We start from the raw sequence: 23,146 nt of genomic DNA, 5'->3' as shown, positions 1-23,146 counted from the left end.
CCTTTATAACATAGTGCTTGGCACTGAAGGTTATAAGCATAAGCCATGCTAACAATAAAATACTACCTTTCTTCCCATTGGTCATTATCTTTTACATGTACATATATACAGTCTCTGGAATATTATGGGGGGAGTAGGGAAGCGTGGTAATGGTTTGGGCAGGATTTGGACATGGCCAGGTGCCTTGCTATAATACCATCAAAGCTTTAGCTCAACCTCTAACATCTGCCTTCTAGGAGTTTATGAACTAATTGAGGAAAAAAAAATACTAAGATCTAAAGTAGTACAACAGAGGCACCCAAGGGGCTCAGTTGGTTAAGTGTCCCACTCTTGATTTAGGCTCAGGTCATGATCTCAGGGCTGTGAGGTCGAACTCGGTGTCAGGCTCCACGCTCGGTGGGGAGTCTACTTGAGATTCTTGCCCTCTGCTCCCCCCATCCCCGCTCTCTCTATCTCTAAGATAAAATTAATCTTAAAAAAAATAATAACGTAGTACAAGATAATGATCAAAGGAATGTTTTGGAATTCAGAGAAGGAAAAACACACTTCTAACTGGTTGGCATGGTGACGAAATTGGCTTCATGAAGGAGATGAGATTTAACCACAGAAAGGTGGGATTTCAAAAGATACAGAGAAGGGAGGATTTCAGGTAGGACTGGAGATGGAAAGGCGGGCACTGGAGAAGCCTCAGGATGGGGAAGAGAAAAAGTTAAGAGGCAAAAACTTCAAGGCAAGGATTTGGAAGTAAACTATTTGGGAAAGAATAAAGTGTTTATATTGGGGCATAGAAAAACGATGGAACCAAAAAAAGTCTGTTGAGATCAGAATGTGAAATATCCTGAATGCCAGTAAGTTAGCTATACTTAATCCAATAAATATCAAAAGTCATCAAATGATGGCTACATTAATTGAGGAGAGGCAAGAGGATGCGATCTGGGAAACTAGTTAGATATAAGATTGTCAAGGGCCTAATTTATAGATGTGCTCTATTATTCAAAATAACTTTTAACAATAAAAAAGTCATCTGATGGTTTTAAGCTGCGTTTCTACATAAATGAATACTCATATCTGGTTATACTCCAGAGACTCAGGAAATTTTAAAAAATTTTTTTAATTCAAATTACAGTTATTAAGCGTCTGCCTTCGGCTCAGGTCATGATCCCAGGGTCCTGGGATCGAACCCCACATCAGGCTCTCTGCTCAGCGGGAAGCCTGCTTCTCCCTCTCCCACTCCCCCTACTTGTGTTCCCTCTCTCGCTGTGTCTCTCTCTGTCAAATAAATAAATAAAATCTAAAAAAAAAAACAAATTATAGTTACAATATTCAATAATTATTTCAGAATTAAGGCACTACCTCCAAATCGCTCCACTGCTTTCTCCACTGCACTACTGATTTGCTGTTCATCTCTCACATCAACAGCGCATGGCAAGGCCTTTCCTCCAGCTGCTTCAACTACAAACGATAAACAAACAAAAAAGCATTGAGACATTCAAATACTAAACTTTTCATTCTGATATGAATCAAAAGAAATAAGTACCCTATTTTCAGAAAATCAATATAAATAACTATGTTCTTATAACTACTAGTGGCTCCACCCTACAGTAGGACAGACAAACTGATATCCAGCTTCCAAGTAGAGAGACCAACTCTATTAAAAAACAAAAAAAGTGTGGGTAGGGAGCGGGGGAGAAGCGCCTGGGTGGCTCAGCTGGTTGAGCGTCCAGCTCTTGGTTTCAGCTGGGGTCATGGGACTGAGCCCTGCTTGGGCTCAGTACTCAGCAGGGAGTCTACTTGAGGATTCTCCCCCTGACCCACCACTCTTGAGTGCACATGCGTGCTCTCTCTCTAAAATAAATAAATCTTTAAAAAAGAAAAAGGTAATTTTAAAAAATTCTATTAAAAAGCAAAAAAAGAAAAAAAAGAATTTAAAAAACCTTCATTATGAAAAAATTCAAGAAATAGACAAAAATATAAAGAATAATATAATAAACTACGATGAATCTATCACCTATCTTCAATGATTGTTAATGCTCTGCCAGCTGTTTAATTTTTCTACCCCCAATCCTGTTTTTGGCTGGCGAGTATTTTAAAACAAATCTCAGGCATCATCTCATTCATAAATACCTCATATATGTTCCCCTAACATAACCATAATGCTATTACAATGCTATTAACATGACTAACAAAACTGGCAATATTCACTGAAGTTGAATTTTAAGCCCTCCCTCCTGATATCGTGCCTAGCACAATGCCTTGAATAGAAGCACTCGATAGTTATTTGTGAACTGAAAGTATAAAGATAATGAGTTTCAAATGGCACAGAGAATAAATAACATGGAGAACTTTTTCAAAGTGTTCACATCATCTACCTCTCATTTCCACTCCCCCATTCTTTGCACAGATCCAAGAACCACTGCCCTCAAGAGACATGATTTTTAAGGGGAGTCTCTCATACCATACAAAAGTGCTGGGAAAAAAAAACAGTTCCTAAATCACTGCCCTAAGGTGACAAAATATTTCTTTAACCAGATAAAATTATTTTTAGAGTAGCTTTCAAATAGCTAGAATTAAACTCTCCAGCAAATTCTCTACGTATCGAAACCATGGTTAAAACATTTCATGAAATGGCATCATCCCATTCACTCACTCTCTTCAGCAGCAGTAAAGATTGTGCCTGGAAGTTTGGGGTTTACATGGGTGGTCTTCGCAGCAATGACAATGTTTGCTCCGTCCCGTGCTGCTTTCAATGCAATAGCTTTACCGATGCCACGGCTTGCACCTGTGATAAAAACTGTACATCCTGCTAGCCTCCTACGACAGAACAAATAATGACCTTATAAGAAACCTCAATGTTTCATTTACTTATTAGGAACAGGAACTTCTGCATATTTTCACAATATATATGTTTCCTCCTCCAAAATTTTCCCTAGGGGCGCCTGGGTGGCTCAGTTGGTTAAGCGTCTGCCTTTGGCTCAGGTCATGACCTCAGGGTCCTGGGATGGAGCCCTGCATCGGGCTCCCTGCTTGGTGGGGAGTCTGCTTCTCCCTCTGCCCCTCACCCCCCTGCTCGTGGTCCCACTCTCTCTAACAAATAAATAAAATCTTTAAAATAAATAAATAATAAAATAAATAAATAAATAAAATCTTCTCTAAACCGGGGCACCTGGGTGGCTCAGTCAGTTGAGCATCTGCCTTCAGCTCAGGTGGTGGTCTCGGGTCCTGGGATCAAGCCCAAGACGGGCTCCCTGCTTCTTCCTCTCCCTCTGCTCCGCACCCCATCCCCGCTCATGCTCTCTCTCAAATAAATAAAATCTTTAAAAACATAAAAACAAACTTTCTCCCTTCCTTCCTCCCTCCCTCCCTGAAAGCTAATAGCTCTGTGATACTGCCATTGCACAATGATTTATAAATTATTACAACTGCAGTTGGCCAGTCTTGTTCTGATTTGGCAAACAAAATCTGGCTAGATAAAAAGTAAACCGTTTTTTTTTTTTAAAGATTTTATTCATTTATTTGAAAGACAGAATGAGTGACAGAGTTATGAGCGGGGCGGGGGGTGGCGTGCAAGGGAGAAGCAGGCTCCCCTGCCGAGCAGGAAGGCCGACATGGGGCTCGACCCCAGGTCCCTGGCATCATGGCCTGAGCTGAAGGCAGTCGCTTAACTGACTGAGCCACCCAGGCGCCCCCAGATAAAAAGTAAATCTTAACAAGAAATGAGGAATTAATAAACTATACACACATGTATTTTTTCCCCCACAGAAAAAGTGTTAAAGCTTATTTTGAGTGACGTGATTATGAATAAATTTTATCACATTCTTTATACTTTTCAGGCTTTTTCAAATTTTCTACAATGAATACATACCACTTAAAAGAAATTATCTAAAAGCAAATCATTGCATAACAGATGCTCATCATTGCTTATAGTAGCCAGATTGGGAAAAATGTAAATGTCTATCAACTGATGAGTGGATAAATAAATTGCAGTATATCTATACAGTGAAATATATTCAACAATAAAAAGGAAGTACTGATCTATGCTACATGGATGAACCTTGAAAACATTATGCAAAGTGAAAGAAGCCAGTCACAAAAGACCATACATTGTATGATTGCATTTACATGAAATGTCCAGAATAGGCAAATTTATTGAGACACAAGGATAGTGGTTGCCTAGGGGTGCAGGGGTAGGATTTGATAGCTGAGAGGTGTGGGGTCTCTCTTCAAGATGATGAAAAGGTTTTAAAATTGATTGTGGTGGGGCGCCTGGGTGGCTCAGTCGGTTAAGCATCTGACTTCTGATCTCAGCTCAGGTCTTAAATCTCAGGGTTGTGAGTTCAAGCCCCATGTTGGGCTGCCTGCTGGGTGTAGAGCCTACTTAAAAAAAAAAAAAAAAAAGGGGCGCCTGGGTGGCTCAGCTGGTTAAGCGACTGCCTTCGGCTCAGGTCATGGTCCTGGAGTCCTGGGATGGAGTCCCGCGTCGGGCTCCCTGCTCGACGGGGAGTCTGCTTCTCCCTCTGACCCTCTTCCCTCTCATGCTCTCTATCTCTCATTCTCTCTCTCTCTCAAATAAATAAATAAAATCTTTAAAAAAAAAAAAGCTTGTCGAAGGAGAAGGATAAAGAGAATACAGTGAAAGTGACAACGGCAAAGAGAAAAGGGGACAGTAGCCAGATAAACAGACTTGTTAGCAAAAAAGAACATAAGGTCTCTGCCAAGATCTATAGGATTTACACTCCAGAAAAGGTCAGAGGTGAACATGGGGAAGGGTTTTAAAATAAGAAATAATTATTTTGGTAGGAAAGAAGGGAGTGGAGAAGAGGTGAAGAGGAACAGAGTATTACCAACATTCCAGAAGCACCAGTCTATTCCTCTAATTCTATCCTCCTTCTTCCTCTCCTACCCCACAAAGTAACAACTAGTTTACATATGATTACTCATGCCCCTGTTTTTTACTATTCCCAATGCCAACACATCTATGCCTAAGCCAAGAACCAAATCTGACCCTCCATCTATTTGTGTATAGTCCTAAAGCTAAGAATAGTTTACAGGGCGCCTGGGTGGCTCAGTCGGTTAAGCGTCTGCCTTTGGCTCAGGTCATGATCCTGGAGTCCCGGAATCGAGTCCCGCATCGGGCTCCCTGCTTGGCGGGGAGTCTGCTTCTCCCTCGGACCCTCCCCCCTCTCCTGTGCTCTCTCTCTCATTCTCACTCTCTCAAATAAATAAGTAAATAAAATCTTAAAAAAAAAGAATAGTTTACAGATGAGTAATTATGATCAATTTGATGATAGGAAACAATTTTTTTAAGATTTTATTTATTTATTTAACAGAGGGACAGAGAGAGAACACAAGTAGGCAGAACGGCAGCAGAGGGAGAGGGAGAAGCAGGCTCCCCATTGAGCAGGGAGGCTGACCCGGGGCTCAAACCCAGGACCCTGGGATCATGACCTGAACTGAAGGCAGATGCTTAACCACTGAACCACCCAGGTGCCCCGGGAACACTAATTTTGAACCCCAATGAAGCCAAGCATTACCTCCCTGCTGTGTATTGAATTGTATCTACCAAAAGGATATGCTGAAGTCCTAACCTCTAGTACCTCAGAATGTGACCTTATTTGGAAACAGGATTGTTGCAGATGTCATTAGATACAATGAGGTCATATTGGAGTCGGGTGGGCCCTCAATCCAGTAGGACTGGAAATGAGGAGGGAAGACTACATGAAGACCCATATACAAGAATACCATGTGATGACAAAGGCAGAGATTGGAGTGATGCAAGCTAAGAATGCCAAGGACTGCTGGATGTCACCAGAAGCTTTCTCACACTGTGGAAGAGGCAAGGAAGAATTCTACCCAGAATTTCAGAGGGAGAATGGCCCAGGTGACGCCCTGATTTTAGACATCTAGCCTCCGGAACTGTGAGAGAATTAATTTATTTGCAGCCACTCAATTTGTGGTACTTTGTTATAGCAGCCCTAGGAAACTAATAAACCCTCTCTCTTCCCCCCAAAAAAGAATTTCATTCTTCTCATTGTATTGCCAAAAAATTGTACCTATTTTGAACTTCACTCATAAAAAATATTGTGGAAATTGGTTTCTCTCTTGTTATACATATGGCTCAAGTACATGTATATACTTATATGTAATGTCATATATACACCTCATGCCTACATACTACCTCCAATTTTGCCTCTCGCCCATGAAGCCTAAAATATTTGCTATCTGGCCCTTTACAGGAAAAGCTTGCCTGGGGTGTGTGGCTGGTTCAACCAATAGAGCATGCAACTCTTGATCTTGGGGTCAGGAGTTCAAGCCTCATGTTGGGCATATAAATTACTTAAAAAAAATACGTTTAATTTTTGCTTAAATTTGAACTTTATATAATGGATTCATATAGTATGTTATTGTACAATTTGCTTTTTTACAAAATAGTGTGGAGATTTATCCATGTTGGTGCAGATAGCTACATTTATTTTAATTAATACATAATATCTACATATGAACATACTATAAATTATTTATTCATTCTACTATTTATACATTTGGGTGATGGTTTCCAGTTTTCTTTTTCTAAGATTTTATTTGAGATAGAGAGAGAGAGAGCATACACAAGCAGGGGGAGGGGCACAGGGAGAGAAAGAAGCTGACTCCCTGCTGAGCAGGGAGCCCAACGTGGGGCTCAATCCTAGGACCCTGGAATCATGACCTGAGCCGAGGGCAGACCTTTAACCCACTGAGCCACCCAGGCATCCCTCTTTTTTTTCTATTATGAACAATATTGCTAAAAATATTCCTGTTCTGGGTGGCTCAGCCAGTTAAGTGTTTCCCTTTGCCTCAGGTCATGATCCCAGGGTCCTGGGATAGAATCCTGCATCAGGCTCCCTGCTCAGCAGGGAGTCTGCTTCTCCCTCTACCCCTCCCCTCTGCTCATGATCTCTCTCTCTCTCACACATTCTCTCTCTCAAATAAATGAAATCTTTGAAAAAAATATTCTTTTTTTTTTAAAGATTTTATTTATTTGAGAGAGAGAGAGAATGCGAGATAGGAAGCACGAGAGGGAAGAGGGTCAGAGGGAGAAGCAGACTCCCCGCTGAGCAGGGAGCCCGATGCGGGACTCGATCCCGGGACTCCAGGATCATGACCTGAGCCAAAGGCAGTCGCTTAACCAACTGAGCCACCCAGGCGCCCTGAAAAAAATATTCTTGTTCACTTTTTCCAGTCACAGGTGCAAGAATTTCTCTAGGGCATATATACCTGCTGATGAAACTGCTGGATTATAGGGTACTGTTATAGATCAAACATGGCCACAAATCCTTTGGCATTCCTTTCATCAAGAGGAAGAATGTATTTTTCCTCTCCCCTTGAATCTGGGTTAGCTTTACGACTTTTTTTGAGCAATATAATGTGATGGAAGTGATATTCTGAGATTTTCAACCCCATACTGTAAGATGGCTGGCAGCTTCCACTGTCTCTCTCTTGGTACCCAGATGCCATGATACAAAGTGGGACAGATTACCAAATGATGACCAGTCAAGTGAGAGAGGCCCTGGAGGGTGAGAGGCTGTCTAGGATGTTTCAGCCCCAGCCAAGGACTCAGCTAAATGCAACCATATGAATGAACTCAGCTTAGAGTATACAGAGCAGAAGAATCCAGTTTACCCACAACTGTGGATAATAAAAAAAAAAATCACTGTTGTTTAAACCATTACGTTTTGGAGTCATTTGTTAAACGGCAACAGGTAACTGAAACACACATTGAAGTTCAACTTTTCCAAATAATACCAAACCTCTTTCCAAAGCAGTTAATAGTCCTACTAGCAGCAATATATGAAAGTTCCCATAGCTCCACGCTTCCCCAATACTTAATGTTAGACGTTTAAAATTTGTACCAATTTGGTAGATATGAAATGGTATCTCAGTGTTGTTTCAACTTAGATTTCCCTGATTACTAATAAGGCTAAAAATATTTTCATATGTTAACAGTCATGTTCTTTTTCTGTGTAATTTCTATTGTTTTGTTCATCTTAATATTCTTAATGATCCATAAATCATACATATTTAAAACTGTATAAATTAAATGTTATAAATATGTAAATATGTTATATACTACATATAAACTATGTAAGTATTTATATATTGGGGGACCTGTCTGGTTCTGTCAGAAGAGCATGACACTCTTAATCTTGGGGTCATAAGTTCAAGCCCCACGCTGGGTACAGAGATTGCTAAAAATAAACTTCACCAAAAAAGTATTCATGTATGGGGATGCCTGGATGGCTCAGTCGGTTACGTGTCTGCCTTCAGCTCAGGTCATGATTCCAAGGTCCTGGGACTGAGCCCCATGTTGGGCTCCCTGCTCAGTGGGGAGTCTGCTTCTCCCTCTGCCCCTCCCCCTGCTTGTGCTCTCTCTCTCAAATAAATAATTGATTTTAAAAAGTATTCACTTATGTAAATATATTCACATATATTTACATATTCAAATATATGCATTACATGTATCTATAAATCATATATACTTAAAATATCTTCTCATTTGTGGCTTGCCTTTTCACTATCTTTATACTATCTTTTTTTTTAAGATTATATTTATTTGAGAGAGAAAAAGCATGAGTGGGGGGAGGGGCAGAGGGAGAGGTAGAAGTCATCTCCCCACTGAGCAGGGAGCCAACATGGGGCTCCAACTCATGACCCCGAGATCATGACCTCAGATGCATAACTGACTGAGCCACAGAGGCGCCCCTATAATATCTTTTGATGAGCAGAAATTCTTTATTTTCATGTAGAATTTATGAAACTTTTCTTTTACAGCCAATGTTTTTGGGTTAAAAGAAAAATCCTTCCCTAACCACAACTGTATTAATTTGTCTTTCAAAAATTTTATGGTTTATCTTTTAAATTTTAGTCTTTAATGTACTTAGAATTAACTTTTATGTATGAACTGAAATAGGGATCCAATTACATTTTTTTCCAATATGGACAACCAACTGTCCCAGTCTGAAAAGCCCATCTTTCCTACAGATCTTCAATTTTAGCTTTGTCAAGATGAGTCTCCATAAATATAGAGCTGTTTCTAGGCTTTCTCTTCTGTCCCATTGGTCCACATGGATTGCACTGTCTTAAGTGTAATAGCTTTATCAGTCTTTTTTTTTAAAGATTTTATTTATTTATTTGACAGAGAGAGAGACAGTGAGAGAGGGAACACAAGCAGGGGGAATGGGAAAGGGAGAAGCAGGCTTCCTGCCGAGCAGGGAGCCCGATGTGGGGCTCAATCCCAGGACTCTGAGATCATGACCTGAGCCAAAGGCAGTTGCTTAACCAACTGAGCCACCCAGACACCCCTAGCTTTATCAGTCTTAAAAACTGATAAGGCAAGTATTTTCAGTTTGTTCTTCCTCAAGAGTTTCTTGGCTATGCTTGGACCTTTGCTTTTCCACACATTATTTTAGAATCAGCTTGTCTGGGGCGCCTGGGTGGCTCAATTGTTAAGCATCTGCTTTTGGCTCGGGTCATGATTCCAGGGTCCTGGGGGCCCCCCGCATCAGGCTCCCTGCTCAGTCGGGAGCCTGCTTCTCCCTCTCCCTCTGCCTGTCACTCCCTGTGCTTGTGCTGTCAAATAAATAAAATCTTAAAAAAAAAAAAAAAAGAACAAACTTTGTATCCTGAATATTTGTCAAACTCTTATTAAATCTAAGACTTTAGTTATACATTATTTTGGTTTTCTATATAATCATATCAACTGCAAACAATGACAACATTGTTTCTTTAACTTCAATCCACAGATTTTTTTTTCCTTCTCATGCCTTATTTATTAAAAGAAGAAATGTTCCCAGATGGGAGATCTGAAGTGCAAGAAGACATAAAAACCAAAAATACGATCCCAAAACCAGACAAACACCCCATCAAAAAGGAGAACTACAGACTAATATCCCTGATGAACATGGATGCAAAAATTCTCACCAAAATACTAGCCAATAGGATCCAACAGTACATTAAAAGGATTATTCACCACAACCAAGTGGGATTTATTCCTGGGCTGCAAGGTTGGCTCCACATCCGCAAATCAATGTGATACAACACATTAATAAAAGAAAGAGCAAGAACCATATGATCCTCTCAATAGGTGCAGAAAAAGCATTTAACAAAGTACAGCATCCTTTTTTTTTAAAGATTTTATTTATTTATTTAATTGACAGAGAGAGAGAGACAGCGTGAGAGGGAACACAAGCAGGGGGAGTGGGAGAGGGAGAAGCAGGCTTCCTGCTGAGCAGGAAACCCAATGCGGGACTCGATCCCAGGACCCCAGGATCATGACCTGAGCCAAAGGCAGTTGCTTAACCAAATGAGCCACCCAGGCGCCCCTTCAGCATCCTTTCTTGATTAAAACTCTTCACAGTGTAGGGATAGAGGATACATACCTCAATATCATAAAAGCCATCTATGAAAAACCCACAGCAAATATCATACTCAATGGGGAAAAACTGAGAGCTTTTCCCCTAAGGTCAGGAACACAGCAGGGATGTCCACTATCACCACTGCTATTCAACACAGTACTAGAAGTCCTAGCCTCGGCAGTCAGACAACAAAAAGAAATCAAAGGCGTCCAAACTGGCAAAGAAGTGAAACTCACTTTTTGCAGATGATATGATACTTTATGTGGAAAACCCAAAAGACTCCAACCCAAAAGTGCTAGAATTCATACAGGAATTCAGAAAAGTGGCAGGATATAAAATCAATACACAGAAATCAGTTGCATTCCTACACACTAACAACAAGACAGAAGAAAGAGAAATTAAGGAGTTGACTCCATTTACAATTGCATCCAAAAGCATAAGATACCTAGAAATAAATCTAACCAAAGAGGCAAAGGATCTGCACGCAGAAAACTATAGAATACTCATGAAAGAAACTGAGGAAGACAAAGACATGGAAAAACATTCCATGCTCATGGATTGGAAGAACAAATATTGTGAAAATGTCTATGCTACCTAGAGCAATCTACACCTTTAATGCAATCCCTATCAAAATACCATCAACTTTTTTCAAAGAAATGGAACAAATAATCCTAAAATTTGTATGGAACCAGAAAAGACCCCAAATAGCCAGAGGAATGCTGAAAAAGAAAAGCAAAGCTGGTGGCATCACAATTCCAGACTTCAAGCTCTATTACAAAGTAATCATCAAGACAGTATATGGTACTGACACAAAAACAGACACATAGATCAATGGAACAGAATACAGAGCCCAGAAATGGACCCTCAACTCTATGGTCAACTAATCTTCGACAAAGCAGGAAAGAATGTCTAGTGGAAAAAAGACAGTCATTTCAACAAATGGAGTTGGGAAAATTGGACAGCCACATGCAGAAGAATGAAACTGGACCATTTCCTTACACCACACACAAAAAAAGACTCAAAATGGATGAAAGACCTAAATGTGAGATAGGAATCCATCAAAATCCTTGAGGAGAAAGCAGGCAGCAATCTCTTCCACCTCAGCCGCAGCAACTTTTTCCTAGAAACATCGCCAAAGGCAAGGGAAGCAAGGGCAAAATGAACTATTGGGACTTCATTAAGATAAAAAGCTTTTGCACAACAAAGGAAACAGTCAACAAAACCAAAAGAAAACTGACAGAATGGGAGAAGATATTTGCAAATGACATATCAGATAAAGGGCTAGTATCCAAAATCTACAAAGAACTTATCAAACTCAACACCCAAAGAACAAATAATCCAATCAAGAAATGAGGAAAAAAAAAAAAGAAGACATCGAAATGGACAACAGACACATGAGAAAGTGCTCAACATCACTGGGCATCATGGAAATCCAAATCAAAACCTCAATGAGATACCACCTCACACCAGTCAGAATGGCTAAAATTAAAAACTCAGGAAAGGACAGATGTTGGTGAGGACGCGGAGAAAGGGGAATCCTACACTGTTGGTGGGAATGCAAGCTGGTGCAGCCACTCTGGAAAACAGTATGGAGGTTCCTCAAAATGTTGAAAATAGAGCTACCCTATGACCAGGCAATTGCACTATTGGGTATTTACCCCAAAGATACAAATACAGGGGCGCCTGGGTGGCTCAGTTGGTTAAGCCGCTGCCTTCAGCTCAGGCCATGATCCCAGGGTCCTGGGATCGAGCCCCACGTCGGGCCCCCTGCTCATGCAGGAAGCCTGCTTCTCCCTCTGCCTGCCGCTCCCCCTGCTCGTGCTCTCTCCCTCTCTCTCTCTCTCTCTGGATCTCGCTCTCTCTGTGTGTCAAATAAATAAATAAAATCTTTAAAAAAATTAAAAAAATAAAAAATAAAAAGATACAAATACAGTGATCTGAAGGGGCACCTGCATCCCAATGTTTATGGCAGCACTGTCCACAATAGCCAAACTATGGAAAGAGCCCAGATGTCCACTGACAGATGAATGGATAAAGAAGATGTGGTGTGTGTATATATACACACACACACACACACACACACACACACACACACACACACAATGGAATATTATGCAGCCATCAAAACAAATGAACTCTTGCCATTTGCAATGATGTGGATGGAACTAGAGGGTATTATGCTAAGCGAAATAAGTCAACCAGAGAAAGACAAATATCATATGATCTCACTGATCTGAGGAATTTGAGAAACAAGCAGAGGATATTAGGGGAAGGGAGGGAAAAATGAAACAAGAGGAAACCAGAGAGAGAGACAAACCATAAGAAACTCTTAATCTCAGGAAACAAACTGAGGGTTGCTGGAGTGGAGGGGGGTGGGAGGGATGGGGTGGCTGGGTGATGGACATTGGGGAGGGTATGTGCTATGGTGAGCACTGTGAATTGTGTAAGACTGATGAATCACAGACCTGTACCCCTGAAACAAATAATATATTATATGTTAATTAATAAAAACCCACAAAAATACTAAAACAAAACAAAAAAATGGAAACAAAAAAAGTACTGGTAAAATTAAGTACAGAAATCTATAAATTTATAATAATAATTAGTAATAATACAATATTTGCACAAAGAATTAAGATATATTGTTAGAATAACATAAATTAAAAACAGAGTGATTAGAGTTTTAACTTTTCTAGGTCCTTGCATTGTTTGAGGGAATGGTGAAATTTTATTTACTTTAGACATTGTAAGCTATTTACACGTTAAAATTTCTGCATTAATGTGACAAATAGAAATCCCAGACCTTGGGGTGCCCAGGTGGCTCAGTTGGTTAAGCATCCAAGTCTTGATTTCGACTCAGGTCATGATCTCAGGGTTGTGAGATCGAGGGCTCCACACTCAGTGGGAAGTCTACTGGAGGATGCTCTCTCCTCTGTTTGCCCCTCTTCCCACTTGTGCACACACTCTCTCTCTCTCTCTCTCTCCCTAAAATACATAAATAAATCTTGGGACGCCTGGGTAGCTCATCGATTGGGCGTCTGCCTTTGGCTCGGGTCACAGTCCCAAGGTCATGGGATGGAGTCCCAGCATCGGGCTGCTTGAGGGGCGGGGGGGGACCTGCTTCTCCCTCTGCCTGCAGCTCCCCTGCTTGTGCTCATGCTCGCTCTCTCCCTGACAAATAAATAAAATCTTTAAAAATATATATATAAATAAATCTTTAAAAAAATTTTTTTAAAGAAATCCAAGACCTTAACAGTTCTGGGAGACGAGGATGGGCTCTGGACAAGAAAAAGGACAAAAGTACCAAGAGTCAGGTTAGGGGATATGAAAAAAAACCCAGTAACATGCTCTTGCCCAAGGCAAAGGGGAAAGTAAAGATCTTCATCTGTTCTTCTGTTCGGGAAGCAGACAAGAGGAAGGTACATACTATAAAAATGTAACAGTATTCAAATTATTGCACAAATACCACTACCAATAATAAATCTACTAAATTCAAGTTTTCTTGAACATTTCTGTCTTTAGACCAAATCCCTCTGAAGACATACAAATTACTACGTTAAAAATTTTTTTAATTGGAGCGCCTGGGTGGCTCAGTCGGCTGAGCACCTGACTCGATTTCGGCTCAGGTCATGATCTCAGGATCCTGAGATCAAGCACCATATTGGGCTCAGTAAGGAGTCGGCTTGTTTCTCTCCCTCTGCTCCTCCTCTCTCAATCTCAAGTAAATAAAATTTTTTCTCTTAAAGATTTTGTTTAGGGGAGGGGGGTGGGGGGATGAGTTAGCCTGGTGATGGGTATTAAGGAGGGCACGTTCTGCATGGAGCATTGGGTGTTATGCACAAACAATGAATCATGGAACACTACATCAAGAACTAATGATGTAATGTATGGTGATTAACATAATAAGAAAATAAAAAAAAGATTTTGTTTATTTATTTTGAGAGAGAGAGCGTGCGCACAAGCAGGAGGAACTGCAGAGGGAGAGGGAGAAGCAGGCTTCCCGCTGAGCAGGGAGCCCCATGCGGGGCTCAATCCCAGTACCCCAGGATCATGACCTGAGCCAAAGACAGACACTTAACCGACTGAGCCACCCAGGTACCCTGTTTTCTTGTTTCTTTTTAAAGATTTTATTAAATAAAATCTTGTTACAAATTATTTGAATTATTTATTTTTCTCTGTATATTTGAGATACACCGGATACATAGTTAAGTTCCTTTGTTAATGTTTGCATTCCATTTTAGTTTATCTCTTTTCTCTCATCTTTAGTGAAGGATGTTGTAAAACATGTACATGATTTAAAAGTTACCACCTTATAAATATGTACGAAGAAGTCCAATCTCTTACCTGTAGGTAACCAGCTTCAATTATTTCTGGCTTATCCTTCTTGTAGTTTTTTTTTCCCAAAAATACACAAATATACACACATATATGTACAAAAACACATCATGTGTATATGTGTGTGTAATTTTCCTTTCTTCACAGACATTAAAGTGATTTTTTGAATGTAAGTATTGAGATGAAAATGTCTCAACTATTGCTTTAAAAGTCTCGTCCCTTTGCCTTTGGTGTAGTTGGATTGATTCCCAGTAGGATAAAGGACATTTTTCTCCTCACAAAGAGTTTCAGGCATTGGCAAAAAGAAAGGCAAAGACAGTTTCTCCTCTTAACCTGAAGCCCTGGGCTGTCCTACTAAGGAACGCCCTCCAGCTCAAAAGCCTTAGAGCCATAGGAAGCAAGCAAGTAAGAAAGAGTCCAAATTTGTCAGTACCATTGGTGGACAGCTAAAACTTGCTAATGTAGAGTTAATCTACACTACAATTTACCAAACTTCTCTGGTACCTCAAAATCAGAATAAGTGTGATGAAGTATTTGTTTTTAAAAAGAAAAGCAAGGGGTGCCTGGGTGGCTCAGTCGTTAAAGAGTCTGCCTTTGGTTCAGGTCATGATCCCAGTGTCCTGGGATCGAGCCCCAAACTGGGCTCCCTGCTCCGCGGGGAGCTTGCTTCTCTCCCACTCCCCCTGCTTGTGTTCCCTCTCTTGCTGTGTCTCTGTCAAATCAATAAGTAAAACCTTAAAAAAATAAAAAATAAAGAAAAGAAAAGCAATCACTTTTTAAAAAAAAAACTGTACAAGTTACTCTGAAGTTCATTTGGAAAAATAAAAATCCAAGAATAACCAGGAGAATTCTGAAAAAAATTCCAATGAGGCAGAAACTAGCCTTCCCAGATATTTAAACATTTTATAAAACTAGAGCGATTAAAATAGTTCACTAGTGGTGCATGAATGGACAGACTAAAGTAATAGAAAATCCAGAAACAGACCCCTATCATACAAGATTTCAGTTGTATGATAGAGGTGGAATTTCTAACAGAAAGAAAGATTAACTAGTCAATCAACAGTACTGGTACAACTGTACACTCAGCCATCTGAACCAAAATGAAGAGGGCTTCCTAACTCACTTCCTATGCCAAAATAGTAAGCAAAATAGTATTTCACCTGAGGTGGATGAAAAATCTGAGTAAAAGCAAAATAAAAGTAATAAAAATAATAAAAATACTAGAAGAATACTTATCAATTCAAAAGAAAATCCTATTTTTAGATGGCCCTATAGGTTTGTCACAAAACCACAAAAGCCTAAGACTAACTCTGACATGGGGCACCTGGGTGGCTCAGTCGGTTAAACTGGCTGCCTTCAGCTCAGGTCAGGATCCCATGGGTCCTGGGATCGAGGCCCACGTCAGGCTCCCTACTCAGGGAGCCTTCTTCTCCCTCTCCCTCTGCTGCTCCCCTTGCTTGTGTTCTCTCTCTCTCTGGCGCTCTCTCTCTCAAATAAATCTTTAAAAAAAAAAAAAAGACTAACTCTGACTCAATAAAGACATATTTCTGCATGATAAACAGTATAGTCAAAATCAAGACCATGAAAAAACAATCCTGTAAGCCAGGCAAAGAAAAAGATACACAGATGGCTTTAAACCAGAATTTCTCAATCTGCACAACTGACATTTTGGACAAAATAATTCTTTACTGTAAGGGATTACACTGTGCATTGCAGGACATTTACCAACATTCCTGGGCTCGAAAGATGCACATACCCCCATGCATACACAATTATGACAACCAAAAATGTCCCCAGATATTGCCAAATGTCCTATAAGGGTCAAAATTGCTCCTTGATGTGGGCTTTAAACATTTAAAAGGATCCCCATCCTCACTCGTGACGCAAAATTTAACGGTAATGAAGTGCCATTTTTTTCAATTAGGTTTTTATTATCAAAACAAATATTTTTATTACCAAACATTTTGTTGTTTACCAACATGTTAGATTGGAAATCTCTCATTCAATCTTTTGGGAGTGCAACTTATTTTGGAGCGCCAAGGACATTTGTCATCGAAGTACAGTGCATATACTTTTTCATCCAGGAACTTCGCCTCCAAGAATGTCACACAGACACACTCAAATATGTGCAAACAGTGGATACAAGTTTAATCACTGCAGCAATTACACAGTAATAAAAAACTAGAAATGATCTGGTATCCAATGATAGGGGACTGGTTAGACAAATAATGGTACATCAACAGAATACCATGTAACCACTAAAAGAAAATATCTGCATATACATATCTAAAATGTATGCGAGTCCCAAGACATATTATGTAAAAATAAAAAGGGAGTGTGCTACTATTTTAAAAAGTGCTACTCTTTTAAAAAGTGTGTCTGTGTGTTTAGGGTGGTGTACAAACGTTTATAAACGCACGGACTATCTCTGGAAACATACGAGAGAGTAACTGGGAAACTGAATGTTGGGGGATGGGGAAACTCACTTTTTACCTTACACCCTTTTGGACTTTAAGTCTTTTCGCCGCGTGCCTGTATGTTTCAAGCAAATTACAAAACAGACAAGTCACTCCGCTCAAGACATTTACACCAGAAACAAAGTAGAATGGTGGTTGCCAGGGGCCAAAGGGAAAGGAGGAGAAGAAGGAGTTAATGGGTACAGAGTTTCTTTTGCAAGTTGAAAAAGTTCTGGAGAATGGTTGCAGACAATGTGAATATACTGTACACTTAAAAATGTTTAAGATGGTAGATGCTGCTATGTGTATTTTACCAGTATTTTTCAAAAATTTTTAAGTGAACCGCCCCCGAGAACCCGAGAAAAATATTTAAGATAGTTTAAGATAGTTTAGGATAGTTTAATTTGTTACTAATTTGAAAGTCACTTTTTAAACACCCCGTCATCATTTCATTATTTCAGAAGTGTGAGTTCGGAAAACGTGAAGAACCATTAGCGGTACAGTGACCTTTCACCTAGAACTTGCAAAACCTTCAGCAAAACAACACAAAAACACAAGATAGGGTCCGCCCCGCGAGTGGCGGGGTAACCCACTCTGGATCCTTTACTTGTGGGAGAGATTTGCACGTGGCTGCCACCCTGAGAGACACAACTCTGGGGTACTTTCACGCGTCACCGCGGATTCCAGGAACACTGCGGCCAGCGTGAACCAGCACTCCCGAGCTCGCTCTCCCACCGCCAGGGCCGCGACCCCCGAGCCACCCACTCTGGCCCCACCTAGCCGCGCACTGAGCCCGGCCGAGTCCTCCCCCTCTCCCCTCCCCACCCCGCGACGCCCCCATGCCCTTACCCGGTGTTGGGTAACATGACTTCCTTAGAGCAGAGGCGGCGGCAACAGCAGCGGGAGCGAGCATACAGTGAGAGGCGGGGCTTGCCGCCTCATTTAGCCCTGTCCCTCGAGCCCCAGCCCCCACTCCCCACCCCCAGGCCTGCCGGGAATGGGTGTCGGAGGTAGCGGCAGATCTCTGAGTGCGCCTGCGCACGCAGTGGGCCTCCCGGCGCTCGGCGCTAGTTTCCACCTCTCCCCGGCCTGGCCCTAGGAAACCAGCTCTCTGCGCAAGCGCTGGGAAAGAAAGGCAATTCCACCCCACCCTCTCGCGGGGCTCTGCGGTAACAATCGGTCTCCCGCTGGCGTCCGGCGTAGTGGGCGAGTCTGCCACTACGTACGTACGCTGCTCCCTGCTTCGTTACTCCGCTGGTGGGTGGCCGTTTGAGTCGAGTACTAGGGACCTAGAGGGCTAGGGTGCGGCTTCTCTTCTGCGGGGGAGTACCTGACCTGCAAGTACTTTGGCTCTCGTTCTTATGTCCCTCCGTGGCCCGAGCCTGGGTGCCTGTCTGGCTGCACGCCCTCCAAAGAGGGACACGTTTTCCTCGCCAGATACTTGCTGCCAGAAGCCGGCCAGCATCGCGTTTGGACTCTCGCAAGAAATCTGGACTAAAGCCCGCCGGACCTCACCGGTCTAAAGATAGCCCTGTAAGGAGCAGCAACTTCTGGATCTGAACTCTTCGCAATAGCCTGGGGAAGAATGCATAGTTAGCTCTGGTCTTCCAGAAGAAACTCCCAAACTCAGTGCAGGATTAAGGTGAATTTTGGGATCTAGTACGGCGGTTTTTTTTTTTTAAGTTTTTATTTAAATTCCAGTTAACGTACAGCGTAATAATAGTTTCAAGTTTACAATATAGTGATTAAAAACTTCCATACGACACCAGGTGCTCATCACAAGTGCACTCTAGTATTGTTTTTGATAGTATACCTTGGGCATTACTCAGCTACCCTAATGAAATGAAGGCTGGCATATCTTTAGGGAGACGTGAAGAAATTGTATTTTGAAAGGGTAGAACAGGACAATGAGGTGGTTACATGAGGACTAGTTAAACTAGCTTGGAGATGGGATATGTCCTCTCCCATTTACTGGAAGCCCTAAATGGTTCTATTTATTCATGTATATTGCCAGCCTCCTGTAGGCATTTGAATTGATGATCTATGATATTGTTCTTACAGACTCCAGAAGAATTTGTTTATTCAACAAATAGTAGCACCTAGTGCATGCTGGTCGCTGGAGATACAGCCCGACAAAAAAAAGACAAGGTCTGCCTGTGTGGGAGGAATGAGGAGTAGCCAATGTGTTATTTAGACTGTTGTAGATATTAGGTGTTTCAAAAGGAGTGTTGAGAGGGACTGTTAGATGAAAAGCTTACTCCACCCAAGAAAGTGAGAAGACAACCTACAGAATGGGAGAAAATATTTGCAGTGATATATCCAGTAAGGTCTAGTATCCAGAATATATAAAGAACTCTTAGAACTCAGCAATAAAAAGATGAACAACCCAACTAAAAAGTGAACAGGGGCTCCTAGCTTGGTTGGTTAGTCGTCTTACTCCCGATTTCGGCTCAAGTCATGATCTCAGGGTGGTGAGATCCAGCCCTATGTCGAGCTTCCCCCAAGCTCGGCGTTAGCTTGGGATTCTCTCTTTCCCTCTCCCTCTGCTCTTTCACCCGCTCACACACACGTGTGCTCTCTCTCATTCACGCTCTCTTAAATAAATAAACAAACAAATAAATATCTTTTTTAAAAAAATGAACAAAGAATCTGAATAGACATTTTTCCAAAGAAGATATGCAAGTGGTCAGCGAGCACATGAAAAGGTGCCCAACAACATTAGTTATTAGGGAACTGCAAATCAAAACTACAATGAGGGGACGCCTGGGCGCCTCAGTCGTTAGGCGTCTGCCTTCGGCTCCGGTCATGATCCCGGAGTCCTGGGATGGAGGCCCGCATCCGGCTCCCCGCTCTGCAGGAAGCCTGCTTCTCCCTCTCTCTCAACCCCCTGCTTGTGTTCCTGCTCTCGCTGTCTCTCTCTGTCAAATAAATAAATAAAATCTTAAAAAAAAACAAAAACAAAAAAACAAAACTACAATGAAATTCCACTTATACATACTAAGACAGCTATAATAGGTTATATGGAAAATAACAAGTATTGGCCAGGATGTGGAGAAATTGGAATCCTCATGCATTGTTGGTGGAAATGTAAAAAGGCATAGCCACTTTGGGAAACAGTTTTGCAGCTCCTCAAAAAGTTAAAATTATCACCTACTGGAGATCCCACATGCAAAAAGAGCAATCCTACTTTTTGATATATCCCCAAGAGAAATGGAAACATGTTCAGGAGAACCACCAGATGGCGCTGTTATCTTAAAAATTCAAATTATATAAAGCAAAATGTCAATTCATTAACTATTATGATACACTATTATAATCTGAGTTGATTAAGACAAATATAGCATGAAGTTCTCTACAGGACTTATATTAAGGGGAAATAAGAGGAGCCATATTTTAAATTCCTTAAAATACTTTGTATCATTAAAAACAGGATTGTGATACTCTTAATTCATTTTATTATCTAAATTAATTATTAATATTACCAATACTAAAATGTAATTTGGGGGCACCTGGGTGGCTGAGTTGGTTAAGTGTCTGCTTTCTGCTCATGGTCATGATCCCAGGGTCTTGGGATCAAGCCCTGAATCAGGCTCCCTGCTCAACGGGGAGCCTGCTTCTCCCTCTCCCTGCTTGTGCTCTCTCTCTTCTAGTAAATAAATAAAATCTTTCAGGATCGAGTCCCGCATCGGGCTCCCCGCTCAGCGAGGAACCTGCTTCTCCCTCTGGCCCTCCCCCCTCTCATGTGAGTGCTCTCTCTTTCTCTCTCTCTCATTCTCACTCTCTCAATATAAATAAATAAATCTTTAAAAAAAATAAAAAAAATAAAAAATAAATAAAATTTATTTAAAAAAATAAAAAGTAATTTCAAATGCATGGGAAATTGAAAATGCAGACTTAAGCTGAAATATTAAAAGGTAAGACATTGAGGGGTGCCTGTCTGGCTCAGTTGGAAGAGCATGTGACTCTTGATCTCAGCCCCATGTTGGGTGTAGAGATTACTTAAATAAAAAACTTAAAAAAAAGAAATTATGACACTGAGAACAACTTCAATCTGAAGTTATCAAATAAGGACTTTTCTAACTCAATCTTGCATAAGAATATATATTTTTTAAAGATTTATTTTACTTTTTGAGAGAGAGGAGGGACAGGAAGAGGGAGAGAATCCTCAGGCAGACTCATTGCTTAGCAATGAGCCTGACATGGGGCTTGAGATCATGACCTGAGCTGAAACCATGAGCTGGATGCTTAACTGACTGAAACACCCAGGCATTCAAAGAATATCTTTTTTTTAGGTATACAATGCAGTAACATTCAAGTTTGTCGACCACACCCACATAAAGAAAGAAAATTTTTTTTAAGATTATTTGAGAGCGAGAGTGGGGGGAGGGGCAGAGGGGGAGAGAATCTCAAGCAGACTCCCTGCTGAGCAGGGAGCCTGATGTAAGGATCTCATGACACTGAGGTCATAACCTGAGCCGAAACCAAGAGTCAGACACTCAACTAACTGAGCCACCCAGGCGCCCCATAAAGAAAGAAATTTTTCATGTAGACCCAGTACACACAGTTTTCTATTTTACTGAATCTATTATATTCTATCAACTTGATCATAACCTACTAAATTATTTTAATGGATCATAACCTACTGTTTGGAAAACACTGCTTTAGTGTGTTGTTATTTACCATTGTGATTTTTCAGCTTGCCTTTTAAGATAGTCTAGGTTTCTCCAGTCAAATATAAAATTATTAATGAATGGTCAGAGGCCAACAAACAATGCAGATGCTTTCAATGGCTTTGGAAGAGTCAAGGCTCTTGAAACTTTCAAATTCCTTCACCCACAAGACAGCTCACCCTGGTCCAGATTAAATGGGGGAAATCCCTGGGGTTTTGAGGGTATGGCAGTTCCTTCTGATAATGTACCAAATCTTCCACAGAGGAGCTAGCAGTATCTTTTGTTGCTCAAAGAATTATTCCCAGTCACTATTTTATTAGTAACTGTTGGATATTAACCTCAATGCTGTATTTTAATGTCTATATTTCTGATAATACATGACCACAACAATCTAGAGAAAGTGAAAACTTGCCTCTTAATACCATTTTTCAGAGATAATAATTGTTAATATTTTGGCATGTATCCTTTAAGACTTTGAAATTTTATATAGGTTTTGGTTATTTGTAAATCATAGGGGAGATTATGCATACCAAATTGTTTTGGAAACTGTTTTTGTTTTACTTAATGTATCATAGACATCTTTCCAAGTTTACATCTAAAAGTTTACTTTGACTTTTTATTTATTTATTTTTTTAAAGATTTTATTTATTTAGAGAGAGCAAGCATGAGCAGGGGTAGGGGCAGAGGGAGAGGGAGAGAGAGAATCTCAAGCAGACTCCCCGCTGAGCATGGAGCCTAATGCAGGGCTGGACCCCTGGACCCTGAGATCATGACCTGAGCTGAAATCAAGAGTCAGACACTTAACCGACTAAACCACCCAGGTGCCCCTACCTTGACTTTTTAAAGACAGATGCATAGTTTTCTTTTATATGAATATACTGAAATTAATTTTATCATTCTCATTTGTCATGGAAATTTTAATTGTTTCAACATTGTCTCTATTATAAACAGTTTTGCAATAAAAGCTTTTGTGCATGCATCATTGTTCACTACTCATTTTTCTCCAGAATATATTCCTAGAATGGGACTGTTTGCTTAATGGATATACACAATACAGTTTAGCAAGGTTGTGTTGATACAGTTGACCGTTGAACAACACTGGTTTGAACTGTGTGGGTCCACTTCTACATGGATTTTTTTCAATAAATACAGTATAGTATTATAAATGTATTTTCTCTTCCTTATGGTTTTCTTAACGTTTTCTCTGGCTTATTTTAAGAATACAGTGTATAATACATAGAACATACAAAATATATGTTAATAGACTGTTGATGTTATTGGTAAGGCTTCTGGTCAA

At 40.7% G+C, this 23,146-nt stretch overlaps 1 protein-coding gene across 2 annotated transcripts in view; it reads right to left on the bottom strand.

Annotated features, from left to right (window-relative positions):
- Window positions 1–18,293, bottom strand: part of HSDL2 (hydroxysteroid dehydrogenase like 2) — a 61,518-nt gene extending 43,225 nt beyond the window's left edge. The window contains exons 1-3 of one of the 2 annotated variants that reach the window (XM_088018891.1): window positions 18,029–18,293; window positions 2,648–2,811; window positions 1,354–1,452 (exon numbers count right to left, since the gene is read on the bottom strand). In XM_088018891.1, coding sequence (XP_087875017.1) covers window positions 1,354–1,452; window positions 2,648–2,811; window positions 18,029–18,045 — 280 coding nt within the window. In that variant the 5' untranslated portion in view covers window positions 18,046–18,293. The remainder of the gene's footprint in view (window positions 1–1,353; window positions 1,453–2,647; window positions 2,812–18,028) is intronic. The other variant, XM_028107861.2, reaches the window with a different exon arrangement.
- Between the last annotated feature and the right edge of the window lie 4,853 nt (window positions 18,294–23,146).

This window comes from Eumetopias jubatus, unplaced genomic scaffold (assembly GCF_037043125.1).
Source record: "Eumetopias jubatus isolate StellerSeaLion01/CBP00866 unplaced genomic scaffold, mEumJub1_p1.0 scaffold_15, whole genome shotgun sequence".
NCBI classification, from domain to species: domain Eukaryota; kingdom Metazoa; phylum Chordata; class Mammalia; order Carnivora; family Otariidae; genus Eumetopias; species Eumetopias jubatus.
This window is presented reverse-complemented; position numbering and strand designations above follow the sequence as displayed.